The following is a 12,597-nucleotide window of genomic DNA, read 5'->3' as shown; positions in this document are numbered from 1 at the left end:
AAGGACAATCACTTTATAATTTTTTCTTCTTATATTTTACTCTGAACCATGACAACACAGTCTGAGCTGTACGTTCACAGGACAGTTAGTAACCCAGTTCACTACAACACCCATAATGCAGTTCGGATATAGGTCATGTCTGTACTGTTACTATGAAAGGGCTCTACAAAACTTTATGCAAAACAGAGCGTCGTATACGGTCCGTTTACAAAAATTATGCCGCACAAAAGTATATAGTATTACGCAGAGAGACACGCAAACAGAGCTCCTTCACTCAGTGTGTCGACTGTGTAGAGTGTAGAGTGTGTAAGTGTGTAGACTGTGTAGTCTGTAGACTGTGTAGTGTGTAGATTGGTAGAGTGTAGAGTGTGTAGAGTGTAGACTGTGTAGTGTGTAGACTGTGTAGTGTGTAGACTGTGTAGTGTGTAGACTGTGTAGTGTGTAGACTGTGTAGAGTGTAGACTGTGTAGTGTGTAGACTGTGTAGTGTGTAGTCTGTAGACTGTGTAGTGTGTAGACTGTGTAGAGTGTAGAGTGTGTAGAGTGTAGACTGTGTAGTGGGTAGACTATGTAGAGTGTAGAGTGTGTAGAGTGTAGACTGTGTAGTGTGTAGACTGTGTAGTGTGTAGACTGTGTAGTGTGTAGACTGTGTAGTGTGTAGACTGTGTAGAGTGTAGACTGTGTAGTGTGTAGTGTGTAGACTGTGTAGTGTGTAGACTGTGTAGTGTGTAGACTGTGTAGAGTGTAGACTGTGTAGTGTGTAGAGTGTAGACTGTGTAGAGTGTAGAGTGTAGAGTGTGTAGAGTGTAGTGTGTAGTGTGTAGACTGTGTAGTGTGTAGTGTGTAGACTGTGTAGAGTGTAGACTGTGTAGTGTGTAGAGTGTAGACTGTGTAGAGTGTAGAGTGTAGAGTGTGTAGAGTGTAGTGTGTAGTGTGTAGACTGTGTAGTGTGTAGTGTGTAGACTGTGTAGTGTGTAGAGTAAAGGGGGACAAAGGTCATTACTAGAATGTGTCTTGACTAGGAGTGTAGAGTGTGTAGAGTGTAGACTGTGTAGTGGGTAGACTATGTAGAGTGTAGAGTGTGTAGTGTGTAGAGTGTAGAGTGTGTAGTGTGTAGACTGTGTAGTGTGTAGACTGTGTAGTGTGTAGCTGTGTAGAGTGTAGACTGTGTAGTGTGTAGTGTGTAGACTGTGTAGTGTGTAGACTGTGTAGAGTGTCTGTGTAGTGTGTAGAGTGTAGACTGTGTAGTGTGTAGAGTGTAGAGTGTGTAGAGTGTAGTGTGTAGTGTGTAGTGTGTAGACTGTGTAGTGTGTAGTGTGTAGACTGTGTAGAGTGTAGACTGTGTAGTGTGTAGAGTGTAGACTGTGTAGAGTGTAGAGTGTGTAGTGTGTAGGACTGTGTAGTGTGTAGTGTGTAGACTGTGTAGTGTGTAGACTGTGTGCTAGAGTGTAGAGTGTGTAGAGTGTAGACTGTGTAGTGGGTAGACTATGTAGAGTGTAGAGTGTGTAGTGTGTAGAGTGTAGAGTGTGTAGTGTGTAGACTGTGTAGTGTGTAGACTGTGTAGTGTGTAGACTGTGTAGAGTGTAGACTGTGTAGTGTGTAGTGTGTAGACTGTGTAGTGTGTAGACTGTGTAGAGTGTAGACTGTGTAGTGTGTAGAGTGTAGACTGTGTAGAGTGTAGAGTGTGTAGAGTGTAGTGTGTAGTGTGTAGTGTGTAGACTGTGTAGTGTGTAGTGTGTAGACTGTGTAGAGTGTAGTTAGAGTGTGTAGAGTGTAGTGTGTAGACTGTGTAGTGTGTAGAGTGTAGACTGTGTAGAGTGTAGATGTGTAGAGTGTGTAGAGTGTAGTGTGTAGTGTGTAGTGTGTAGACTGTGTAGTGTGTAGTGTGTAGACTGTGTAGTGTGTAGAGTAAAGGGGGACAAAGGTCATTACTAGAATGTGTCTTGACTAGGAATAGTAAACTAGGGATGGTAAACTAGGGATAGTAAACTAGGGATGGTAAACTAGGGATAGTAAACTAGGGATGGTAAACTAGGGATGGTAAACTAGGGATGGTAAACTAGGGATAGTAAACTAGGGATAGTAAACTAGGGATGGTAAACTAGGGATGGTAAACTAGGGATGGTAAACTAGGGATAGTAAACTAGGGATGGTAAACTAGGGATAGTAAACTAGGGATAGTAAACTAGGGATGGTAAACTAGGGATGGTAAACTAGGGATGGTAAACTAGGGATGGTAAACTAGGGATGGTAAACTAGGGATGGTAAACTAGGGATGGTAAACTAGGGATAGTAAACTAGGGATAGTAAACTAGGGATGGTAAACTAGGGATGGTAAACTAGGGATAGTAAACTAGGGATGGTAAACTAGGGATAGTAAACTAGGGATAGTAAACTAGGGATGGTAAACTAGGGATAGTAAACTAGGGATGGTAAACTAGGGATAGTAAACTAGGGATAGTAAACTAGGGATGGTAAACTAGGGATGGTAAACTAGGGATGGTAAACTAGGGATGGTAAACTAGGGATGGTAAACTAGGGATGGTAAACTAGGGATAGTAAACTAGGGATAGTAAACTAGGGATGGTAAACTAGGGATGGTAAACTAGGGATGGTAAACTAGGGATGGTAAACTAGAGATAGTAAACTAGGGATAGTAAACTAGGGATGGTAAACTAGGGATAGTAAACTAGGGATGGTAAACTAGGGATAGTAAACTAGGGATGGTAAACTAGGGATGGTAAACTAGGGATGGTAAACTAGGGATAGTAAACTAGGGATGGTAAACTAGGGATAGTAAACTAGGGATAGTAAACTAGGGATAGTAAACTAGGGATGGTAAACTAGGGATAGTAAACTAGGGATAGTAAACTAGGGATGGTAAACTAGGGATAGTAAACTAGGGATGGTAAACTAGGGATAGTAAACTAGGGATGGTAAACTAGGGATAGTAAACTAGGGATAGTAAACTAGGGATGGTAAACTAGGGATAGTAAACTAGGGATAGTAAACTAGGGATGGTAAACTAGGGATGGTAAACTAGGGATAGTAAACTAGGGATGGTAAACTAGGGATGGTAAACTAGGGATAGTAAACTAGGGATGGTAAACTAGGGATAGTAAACTAGGGATGGTAAACTAGGGATGGTAAACTAGGCATAGTAAACTAGGGATGGTAAACCATGGATGGTAAACTAGGGATGGTAAACTAGGGATGGTAAACTAGGGATGGTAAACTAGGGATGGTAAACTAGGGATGGTAAACTAGGGATGGTAAACTAGGGATAGTAAACTAGGGATAGTAAACTAGGGATGGTAAACTAGGGATGGTAAACTAGGGATGGTAAACTAGGGATAGTAAACTAGGGATAGTAAACTAGGGATGGTAAACTAGGGATAGTAAACTAGGGATGGTAAACTAGGGATAGTAAACTAGGGATGGTAAACTAGGGATGGTAAACTAGGGATGGTAAACTAGGGATAGTAAACTAGGGATGGTAAACTAGGGATAGTAAACTAGGGATGGTAAACTAGGGATAGTAAACTAGGGATGGTAAACTAGGGATAGTAAACTAGGGATAGTAAACTAGGGATAGTAAACTAGGGATGGTAAACTAGGGATGGTAAACTAGGGATAGTAAACTAGGGATGGTAAACTAGGGATAGTAAACTAGGGATAGTAAACTAGGGATGGTAAACTAGGGATAGTAAACTAGGGATAGTAAACTAGGGATAGTAAACTAGGGATGGTAAACTAGGGATGGTAAACTAGGGATAGTAAACTAGGGATGGTAAACTAGGGATGGTAAACTAGGGATAGTAAACTAGGGATGGTAAACTAGGGATGGTAAACTAGGGATGGTAAACTAGGGATAGTAAACTAGGGATGGTAAACTAGGGATGGTAAACTAGGGATAGTAAACTAGGGATGGTAAACTAGGGATAGTAAACTAGGGATGGTAAACTAGGGATAGTAAACTAGGGATGGTAAACTAGGGATGGTAAACTAGGGATGGTAAACTAGGGATAGTAAACTAGGGATGGTAAACTAGGGATGGTAAACTAGGGATAGTAAACTAGGGATGGTAAACTAGGGATAGTAAACTAGGGATGGTAAACTAGGGATGGTAAACTAGGGATAGTAAACTAGGGATGGTAAACTAGGGATAGTAAACTAGGGATGGTAAACTAGGGATGGTAAACTAGGGATGGTAAACTAGGGATAGTAAACTAGGGATAGTAAACTAGGGATGGTAAACTAGGGATAGTAAACTAGGGATGGTAAACTAGGGATGGTAAACTAGAGATAGTAAACTAGGGATGGTAAACTAGGGATGGTAAACTAGGGATAGTAAACTAGGGATGGTAAACTAGGGATGGTAAACTAGGGATGGTAAACTAGAGATAGTAAACTAGGGATGGTAAACTAGGGATAGTAAACTAGGCATAGTAAACTAGGGATAGTAAACTAGGGATAGTAAACTAGGGATGGTAAACTAGGGATGGTAAACTAGGGATAGTAAACTAGGGATAGTAAACTAGGGATAGTAAACTAGGGATGGTAAACTAGGGATGGTAAACTAGGGATGGTAAACTAGGGATGGTAAACTAGAGATAGTAAACTAGGGATGGTAAACTAGGGATGGTAAACTAGGGATAGTAAACTAGGGATAGTAAACTAGGGATAGTAAACTAGGGATGGTAAACTAGGGATGGTAAACTAGGGATAGTAAACTAGGGATAGTAAACTAGGGATGGTAAACTAGGGATGGTAAACTAGGGATAGTAAACTAGGGATGGTAAACTAGGGATGGTAAACTAGGGATGGTAAACTAGGGATGGTAAACTAGGGATAGTAAACTAGGGATGGTAAACTAGGGATAGTAAACTAGGGATGGTAAACTAGGGATGGTAAACTAGGGATAGTAAACTAGGGATGGTAAACTAGGGATGGTAAACTAGGGATAGTAAACTAGGGATGGTAAACTAGGGATGGTAAACTAGGGATGGTAAACTAGGGATGGTAAACTAGGGATAGTAAACTAGGGATAGTAAACTAGGGATGGTAAACTAGGGATGGTAAACTAGGGATGGTAAACTAGGGATGGTAAACTAGGGATGGTAAACTAGGGATGGTAAACTAGGGATGGTAAACTAGGGATGGTAAACTAGGGATAGTAAACTAGGGATAGTAAACTAGGGATGGTAAACTAGGGATGGTAAACTAGGGATGGTAAACTAGGGATAGTAAACTAGGGATAGTAAACTAGGGATGGTAAACTAGGGATAGTAAACTAGGGATGGTAAACTAGGGATGGTAAACTAGAGATAGTAAACTAGGGATGGTAAACTAGGGATGGTAAACTAGGGATGGTAAACTAGAGATAGTAAACTAGGGATGGTAAACTAGGGATGGTAAACTAGGGATGGTAAACTAGGGATGGTAAACTAGAGATGGTAAACTAGGGATAGTAAACTAGGCATAGTAAACTAGGGATAGTAAACTAGGGATAGTAAACTAGGGATGGTAAACTAGGGATGGTAAACTAGGGATAGTAAACTAGGGATAGTAAACTAGGGATAGTAAACTAGGGATGGTAAACTAGGGATGGTAAACTAGGGATGGTAAACTAGGGATGGTAAACTAGAGATAGTAAACTAGGGATGGTAAACTAGGGATAGTAAACTAGGCATAGTAAACTAGGGATAGTAAACTAGGGATAGTAAACTAGGGATGGTAAACTAGGGATGGTAAACTAGGGATAGTAAACTAGGGATAGTAAACTAGGGATGGTAAACCATGGATGGTAAACTAGGGATAGTAAACTAGGCATAGTAAACTAGGGATGGTAAACTAGGGATGGTAAACTAGGGATGGTAAACTAGAGATAGTAAACTAGGGATGGTAAACTAGGGATAGTAAACTAGGGATGGTAAACTAGGGATGGTAAACTAGGGATGGTAAACTAGGGATGGTAAACTAGGGATGGTAAACTAGGCATAGTAAACTAGGCATAGTAAACTAGGGATAGTAAACTAGGGATGGTAAACTAGGGATAGTAAACTAGGGATGGTAAACTAGGGATGGTAAACTAGGGATGGTAAACTAGGGATGGTAAACTAGGGATAGTAAACTAGGGATGGTAAACTAGGGATGGTAAACTAGGGATGGTAAACTAGGATGTGCATATTTCCCTTTGAAGACGATTCGATACCTATCTAGAACATGGACTGATACCACAACACAGGAACGATACCTATCTAGAACGTGGACTGATACCACACAGGAACGATACCTATCTAGAACGTGGACTGATACAACACAGGAACGTTTTAGTTTGAAATGATTCGGAGCGATTCAGTTTGATTAGGAGGAAAGATTCGGAGCGATTCAGTTTGATTAGGAGGAAAGATTTGGAACGATTCAGTTTGATTAGGAGGAAAGATTTGGAACGATTCAGTTTGATTAGGAGGAACGAATTGATGCGATTCGGTTCAATGCTATAGACCACCAAGCGCTAACAGTCAGTATGTGGTTAATATGTGTGAAATGCTTGATAACATATGTGATATCAACAGAGATATACACAACATGGCCAAAAGTATGTGGACACCCCTTCAAATTAGTGGATTCCGCTATTTCAGTCACACCCGTTGCTGACAGGTGTATAAAATCGAGCACACATCCATGCAATCTCCATAGACAAACATTGGCAGTAGAATGGCCCGTACTGAAGAGCTCAGTGACTTTCAACTTGGCACCGTCATAGGATGCCACATTTCCAACTAGTCAGTTCATGAAATTTCTGCCCTGCTAGAGCTTCCCCCCGGGTCAACTGTATGTGCTGTTATTGTGAAGCACGTCTAGGAGCAACAACGGCTCAGCCACAAAGTGGTAGGCCACACAAGCTCCCAGAACAGATCCGCTTAGTGCTGAAGCGCGTAAAAAATCGTCAGTCACTACCGAGTTCCAAACTGCCTCTGGAAGCAACGTCAGCACAAGAACTGTTCGTTGGGAGCTTCATGAAATGGGTTTCCATGGCCGAGCAGCCGCACACAAACCTAAAATCATCATGCCGCTTTTGGACTCTGGAGCAGTGGAAACACGTTCTCTGGAGTGATGAATCACGCTTCACCATCTGGCAGTACGACGGATTAATGTGGGTTAGGTGGAAGCAAGTCCCCGCAGCAATGTTCCAACATCTAGTGGAAAGCCTTCCCAGAAGAGTGGAGGCTGTTATAGCAGCAAAGGGGGGGACCAACTCCATATTAATGTCTTCCCTGAAGAGTGGAGGCTGTTATAACAGCAAAGGGGGGACCAACTCCATATTAATGCCCATGATTTTGGAATGAGATGTTGGATGAGCAGGTGTCCACATACTTTCTTGAGTGTATATTTTCTGGGTGACCTTAATATTGACTGGCTTTCAACAAGCTGCCTACTCAAGGAAAAGCTTCGATCTGTAACCAGTGTCTGCAACCTGGTTCAGGTTATCAGTCAACCTACCAGGGTATTTACAAACAGCACAGGAATGAAATCATCAACATGTATTGATCACATCTTTATTAACGCTGCAGAAATTAGCTTGAAAGCAGTATCCAGATCCATCGGATGTAGTGATCACAATATAGCAGCCATATCTAGGAAAACCAAAGTTCCAAAGGCTGGGCCTAATATAGTGTATAAGAGGTCATACAATACGTTTTGTAGTGATTCATATGTTGATGATGTAAAGAATATTTGTTGGTCTGTGGTGTGTAATGAGGAGCAAACAGACGCTGCACTGGACACATTTATGAAACTACTTATTCCAGTTACTAATAAACACCCATTCAGGAAATGACTGTTAAAACTGTTAAATCCCCGTGGATTGATGAGGAATTGAAAAATTGTATGTTTGAAAGGGATGAGGCAAAAAGGAATGGCAAATAAGTCTGGCTGCACAACCGATTGGCAAACGTACTGCAGATTGAGAAATCATGTGACTAAACGGAATTTAAAGATGAAGAAGCTACTCTATGAATCGAAGATAAATTACATAAAGAATGATAGTAAAAAAAAACCTTTGAAGCACCTTAAATGACATTTGTGGAAAAAAGACAAACAGCTCTATCATTCATAAAATCAGATGACTCATTTCATCACTGATATTTACCAACTACTTTAACATATTTTTTCATTGGCAAGATTAGCAAACTTAGGCATGACATGCCAGCAACAAACGCCGACACTAGAACATCCAAGTATATCTGACCAAATTATGAAAGTTGTAATTTTGAATTCCGTAAAGTGAGTGTGGAAGAGGTTCAAAAAAATGACTGTCAACAATGACAAGCCACCGGGAAAAATCACAACTTGGATGGAAAATTACTGAGGATAATAGCGGACGATATTGCCACTCCTTTTTGCCATATCTTCAATCCAAGCCTACTATAAAGCGTGTGCCCTCAGGCCTGGAGGGAAGCTAAAGTCTCTCCGCTACCCAAGAATAGGAAAGCCCGTCCAAACAGCCAACTAATCAGCCTGTTACCAATCCTTAGTAAACTTCTGGAAAAAAATGGTGTTTGACCAGATACAATACTATTTTACAGTAAACAAATGTTTACTGATGTCTTCACTATTATTCTACAATGTAGAAAATAGTAAAAAAATAAAGAAAAACCCTTGAATGAGTAGGTGTGTCCACACTGTTGACCAGTAGTGTACATTATGTCTATGGTGTATCCAGACAACTGAGCTGAGCCACAGTGGGTAAACTGGGCATCTACCACCCCACTATCAATAAGGGCAATGTTAGGGGGTAAACTGGGCATCTACCACCCCACTATCAATAAGGGCAATGTTAGGGGGTAAACTGGGCATCTACCACCCCACTATCAATAAGGGCAATGTTAGGGGGTAAACTGGGCATCTACCACCCCACTATCAATAAGGGAATGTGGGGGTAAACTGGGCATCTACCACCCCACTATCAATAAGGGCAATGTTAGGGGGTAAACTGGGCATCTACCACCCCACTATCAATAAGGGGGTAAACTGGGCATCTACCACCCCACTAACAATAAGGGCAATGTTAGGGGGTAAACTGGGCATCTACCACCCCACTATCAATAAGGGGGTAAACTGGGCATCTACCACCCCACTATCAATAAGGGCAATGTTGGGACTGGGCATCTACCACCCCACTAACAATAAGGGCAATGTTAGGGGGTAAACTGGGCATCTACCACCCCACTATCAATAAGGGGGTAAACTGGGCATCTACCACCCCACTATCAATAAGGGCAATGTTAGGGGGTAAACTGGGCATCTACCACCCCACTATCAATAAGGGCAATGTTAGGGGGTAAACTGGGCATCTACCACCCCACTATCAATAAGGGGGTAAACTGGGCATCTACCACCCCACTATCAATAAGGGCAATGTTAGGGGGGAAACTGGGATATAAAGTGTTAGAGCTATAAATATTACTCTTAAAAAAGGTGCTATAACATAGCCAATTAATATATAGCATAACTTTGGATTTCACCCCCGTCTCCTAATCGAATGGTTTAGACCGACTTCCTGAAGTCTAACAAACTGAAGTTGACTGACTCAGCGTGAGCATACTGCCTTCCCCAGCTTTGACCATGCCGTGCAGGTAGAAAAACTGATTGCTGTCCAAGCTATGAAATTAAATCAACTTTACCCTGTATATCTAAAAATGACCATATATATATATATATATATACTGATTGTTTAAAGCAAAAATGATCAAAACTTTTTCTGATGGTAATGTTAGACCTGATCAGCAGGTATACAGCCAGATGAATTCCATCTGTTATACCTGATCAGCAGGTATACAGCCAGATGAATTCCATCTAATGTTAGACCTGATCAACAGGTATACAGCCAGATGAATTCCATCTAATGTTAGACCTGATCAGCAGGTATACAGCCAGATGAATTCCATCTAATGTTAGACCTGATCAACAGGTATACAGCCAGATGAATTCCATCTGTTATACCTGATCAACAGGTATACAGCCAGATGAATTCCATCTGTTAGACCTGATCAACAGGTATACAGCCAGATGAATTCCATCTGTTAGACCTGATCAGCAGGTATACAGCCAGATGAATTCCATCTGTTAGACCTGATCAGCAGGTATACAGCCAGATGAATTCCATCTGTTAGACCTGATCAACAGGTATACAGCCAGATGAATTCCATCTGTTAGACCTGATCAACAGGTATACAGCCAGATGAATTCCATCTGTTAGACCTGATCAACAGGTATACAGCCAGATGAATTCCATCTAATGTTAGACCTGATCAACAGGTATACAGCCAGATGAATTCCATCTGTTAGACCTGATCAGCAGGTATACAGCCAGATGAATTCCATCTGTTAGACCTGATCAGCAGGTATACAGCCAGATGAATTCCATCTGTTAGACCTGATCAACAGGTATACAGCCAGATGAATTCCATCTGTTAGACCTGATCAACAGGTATACAGCCAGATGAATTCCATCTAATGTTAGACCTGATCAACAGGTATACAGCCAGATGAATTCCATCTAATGTTAGACCTGATCAGCAGGTATACAGCCAGATGAATTCCATCTGTTAGACCTGATCAGCAGGTATACAGCCAGATGAATTCCATCTCATGTTAGACCTGATCAACAGGTATACAGCCAGATGAATTCCATCTGTTAGACCTGATCAGCAGGTATACAGCCAGATGAATTCCATCTGTTAGACCTGATCAACAGGTATACAGCCAGATGAATTCCATCTCATGTTAGACCTGATCAACAGGTATACAGCCAGATGAATTCCATCTGTTAGACCTGATCAACAGGTATACAGCCAGATGAATTCCATCTGTTAGACCTGATCAACAGGTATATAGTCAGATCTTAAACATTTGAACCCGGGACGATGCGTATCGAGAACAGAACAGAACAGGGTAGTAGAACAGAATAGTATAACAGGGCAGTAGAACAGGGCAGTAGAACAGAATAGATCAGAACAGGGCAGTAGAACAGAATAGATCAGAACAGGGCAGTATAACAGGGCAGTAGAACAGAATAGATCAGAACAGGGCAGTAGAACAGGGCTGTAGAACAGGGCAGTAGAACAGGGCAGTAGGACAGGGCAGTAGAACAGGGCAGTAGAACAGGGCAGTAAAACAGGGCAGTATGACAGGGCAGTAGGACAAGGCAGTATAACAGGGCAGTAGAACAGAATAGATCAGAACAGGGCAGTAGGACAGGGCAGTAGAACAGGGCAGTAGGACAGGGCAGTAGAACAGGGCAGTAGAACAGGGCAGTAGGACAGGGCAGTAGAACAGGGCAGTAAAACAGGGCAGTATAACAGGGCAGTAGGACAAGGCAGTATAACAGGGCAGTAGAACAGAATAGATCAGAACAGGGCAGTAGAACAGGGCAGTAGAACAGGGCAGTAGGACAGGGCAGTAGGACAGGGCAGGGCAGTAGAACAGGGCAGTAGAACAGGGCAGTAGAACAGGGCAGGGCAGTAGAACAGGGCAGTAGAACAGGGCAGTAGAACAGGGCAGTAGGACAGGGCAGTAGGACAGGGCAGGGCAGTAGAACAGAATAGATCAGAACAGGGCAGTAGAACAGGGCAGTAGAACAGGGCAGTAGGACAGGGCAGGGCAGTAGAACAGGGCAGTAGAACAGGGCAGTAGAACAGGGCAGTAGAACAGGGCAGTAGGACAGGGCAGTAGAACAGGGCAGTAGAACAGGGCTGTAGAACAGGGCAGTAGAACAGGGCAGTAGAACAGGGCAGTAGGACAGGGCAGGGCAGTAGAACAGGGCAGTAGAACAGGGCAGTAGAACAGGGCAGTAGAACAGGGCAGTAGAACAGGGCAGTAGGACAGGGTAAGAAGACGTACCTCTGAGATCCTGATCTCCTTGGCCAGGTCCTTGATGAGCTGAGTGGGCTTCATGTTCTCTGGAAGCTCATCTTCATGTTCTAACAGAGCCTGGAGGAACGACACATTTACAACACAATTAAATATGGATTTATATTTCAGATTATACACAATATAGAAGAAAGTATGTGGACACCCCTTCAAATTCGTGGATTCGGCTATTTCAGCCACACCCGTTGCTGACAGGTGTATGAAATCGAGCACAAGGCAATGCAATCTCCATAGACAAACATTGGCAGTAGAATGGCTTTACTGAAGAGCTCAGTGACTTTCAACTTGGCACCGTCGTAGGATGCCACCTTTCCGAATGCATAGTGCCAACTGTAAAGTTTGGTGGAGGAGGAATAATGGTCTGGGGCTGTTTTTCATGGTTCGGGCCCCTTAGTTTCAGTGAAGGGAAATCTTAACGCTACAGTATACAATGACATTCTAGATGATTCTGTGCTTCCAACTTTGTGGCAACAGTTTGGGGAAGGCCCTTTCCTGTTTCAGAATGACAATGCCCCCGTGCACAGAAATGGTTTGTCGAGATTGGTGTGGAAGAACTTGACTGAGCCCTGACCTCAACCACATCGAACAGCTTTGTGATGAATTGGAACGCCAACTGCGAGCCAGGGCCTAATCGCCCAACATCAGTACCTGACCTTACTAA

At 42.4% G+C, this 12,597-nt stretch overlaps 1 protein-coding gene across 3 annotated transcripts in view; it reads right to left on the bottom strand.

The window, feature by feature from the left end:
- Window positions 1-12,597, bottom strand: part of LOC106591232 (lysine-specific demethylase phf2) — a 130,315-nt gene that overhangs the window by 62,117 nt on the left and 55,601 nt on the right. For all 3 annotated transcript variants that reach the window (XM_045705073.1, XM_045705072.1, XM_045705074.1), the window contains exon 11: window positions 11,907-11,996. In XM_045705073.1, coding sequence (XP_045561029.1) covers window positions 11,907-11,996 — 90 coding nt within the window. The remainder of the gene's footprint in view (window positions 1-11,906; window positions 11,997-12,597) is intronic.

This window comes from Salmo salar, chromosome ssa22 (assembly GCF_905237065.1).
Source record: "Salmo salar chromosome ssa22, Ssal_v3.1, whole genome shotgun sequence".
Lineage (NCBI taxonomy): Eukaryota > Metazoa > Chordata > Actinopteri > Salmoniformes > Salmonidae > Salmo > Salmo salar.
The sequence above is the reverse complement of the archived record's forward strand: the minus strand, read 5'-3'. Positions and strand labels throughout refer to the sequence as shown.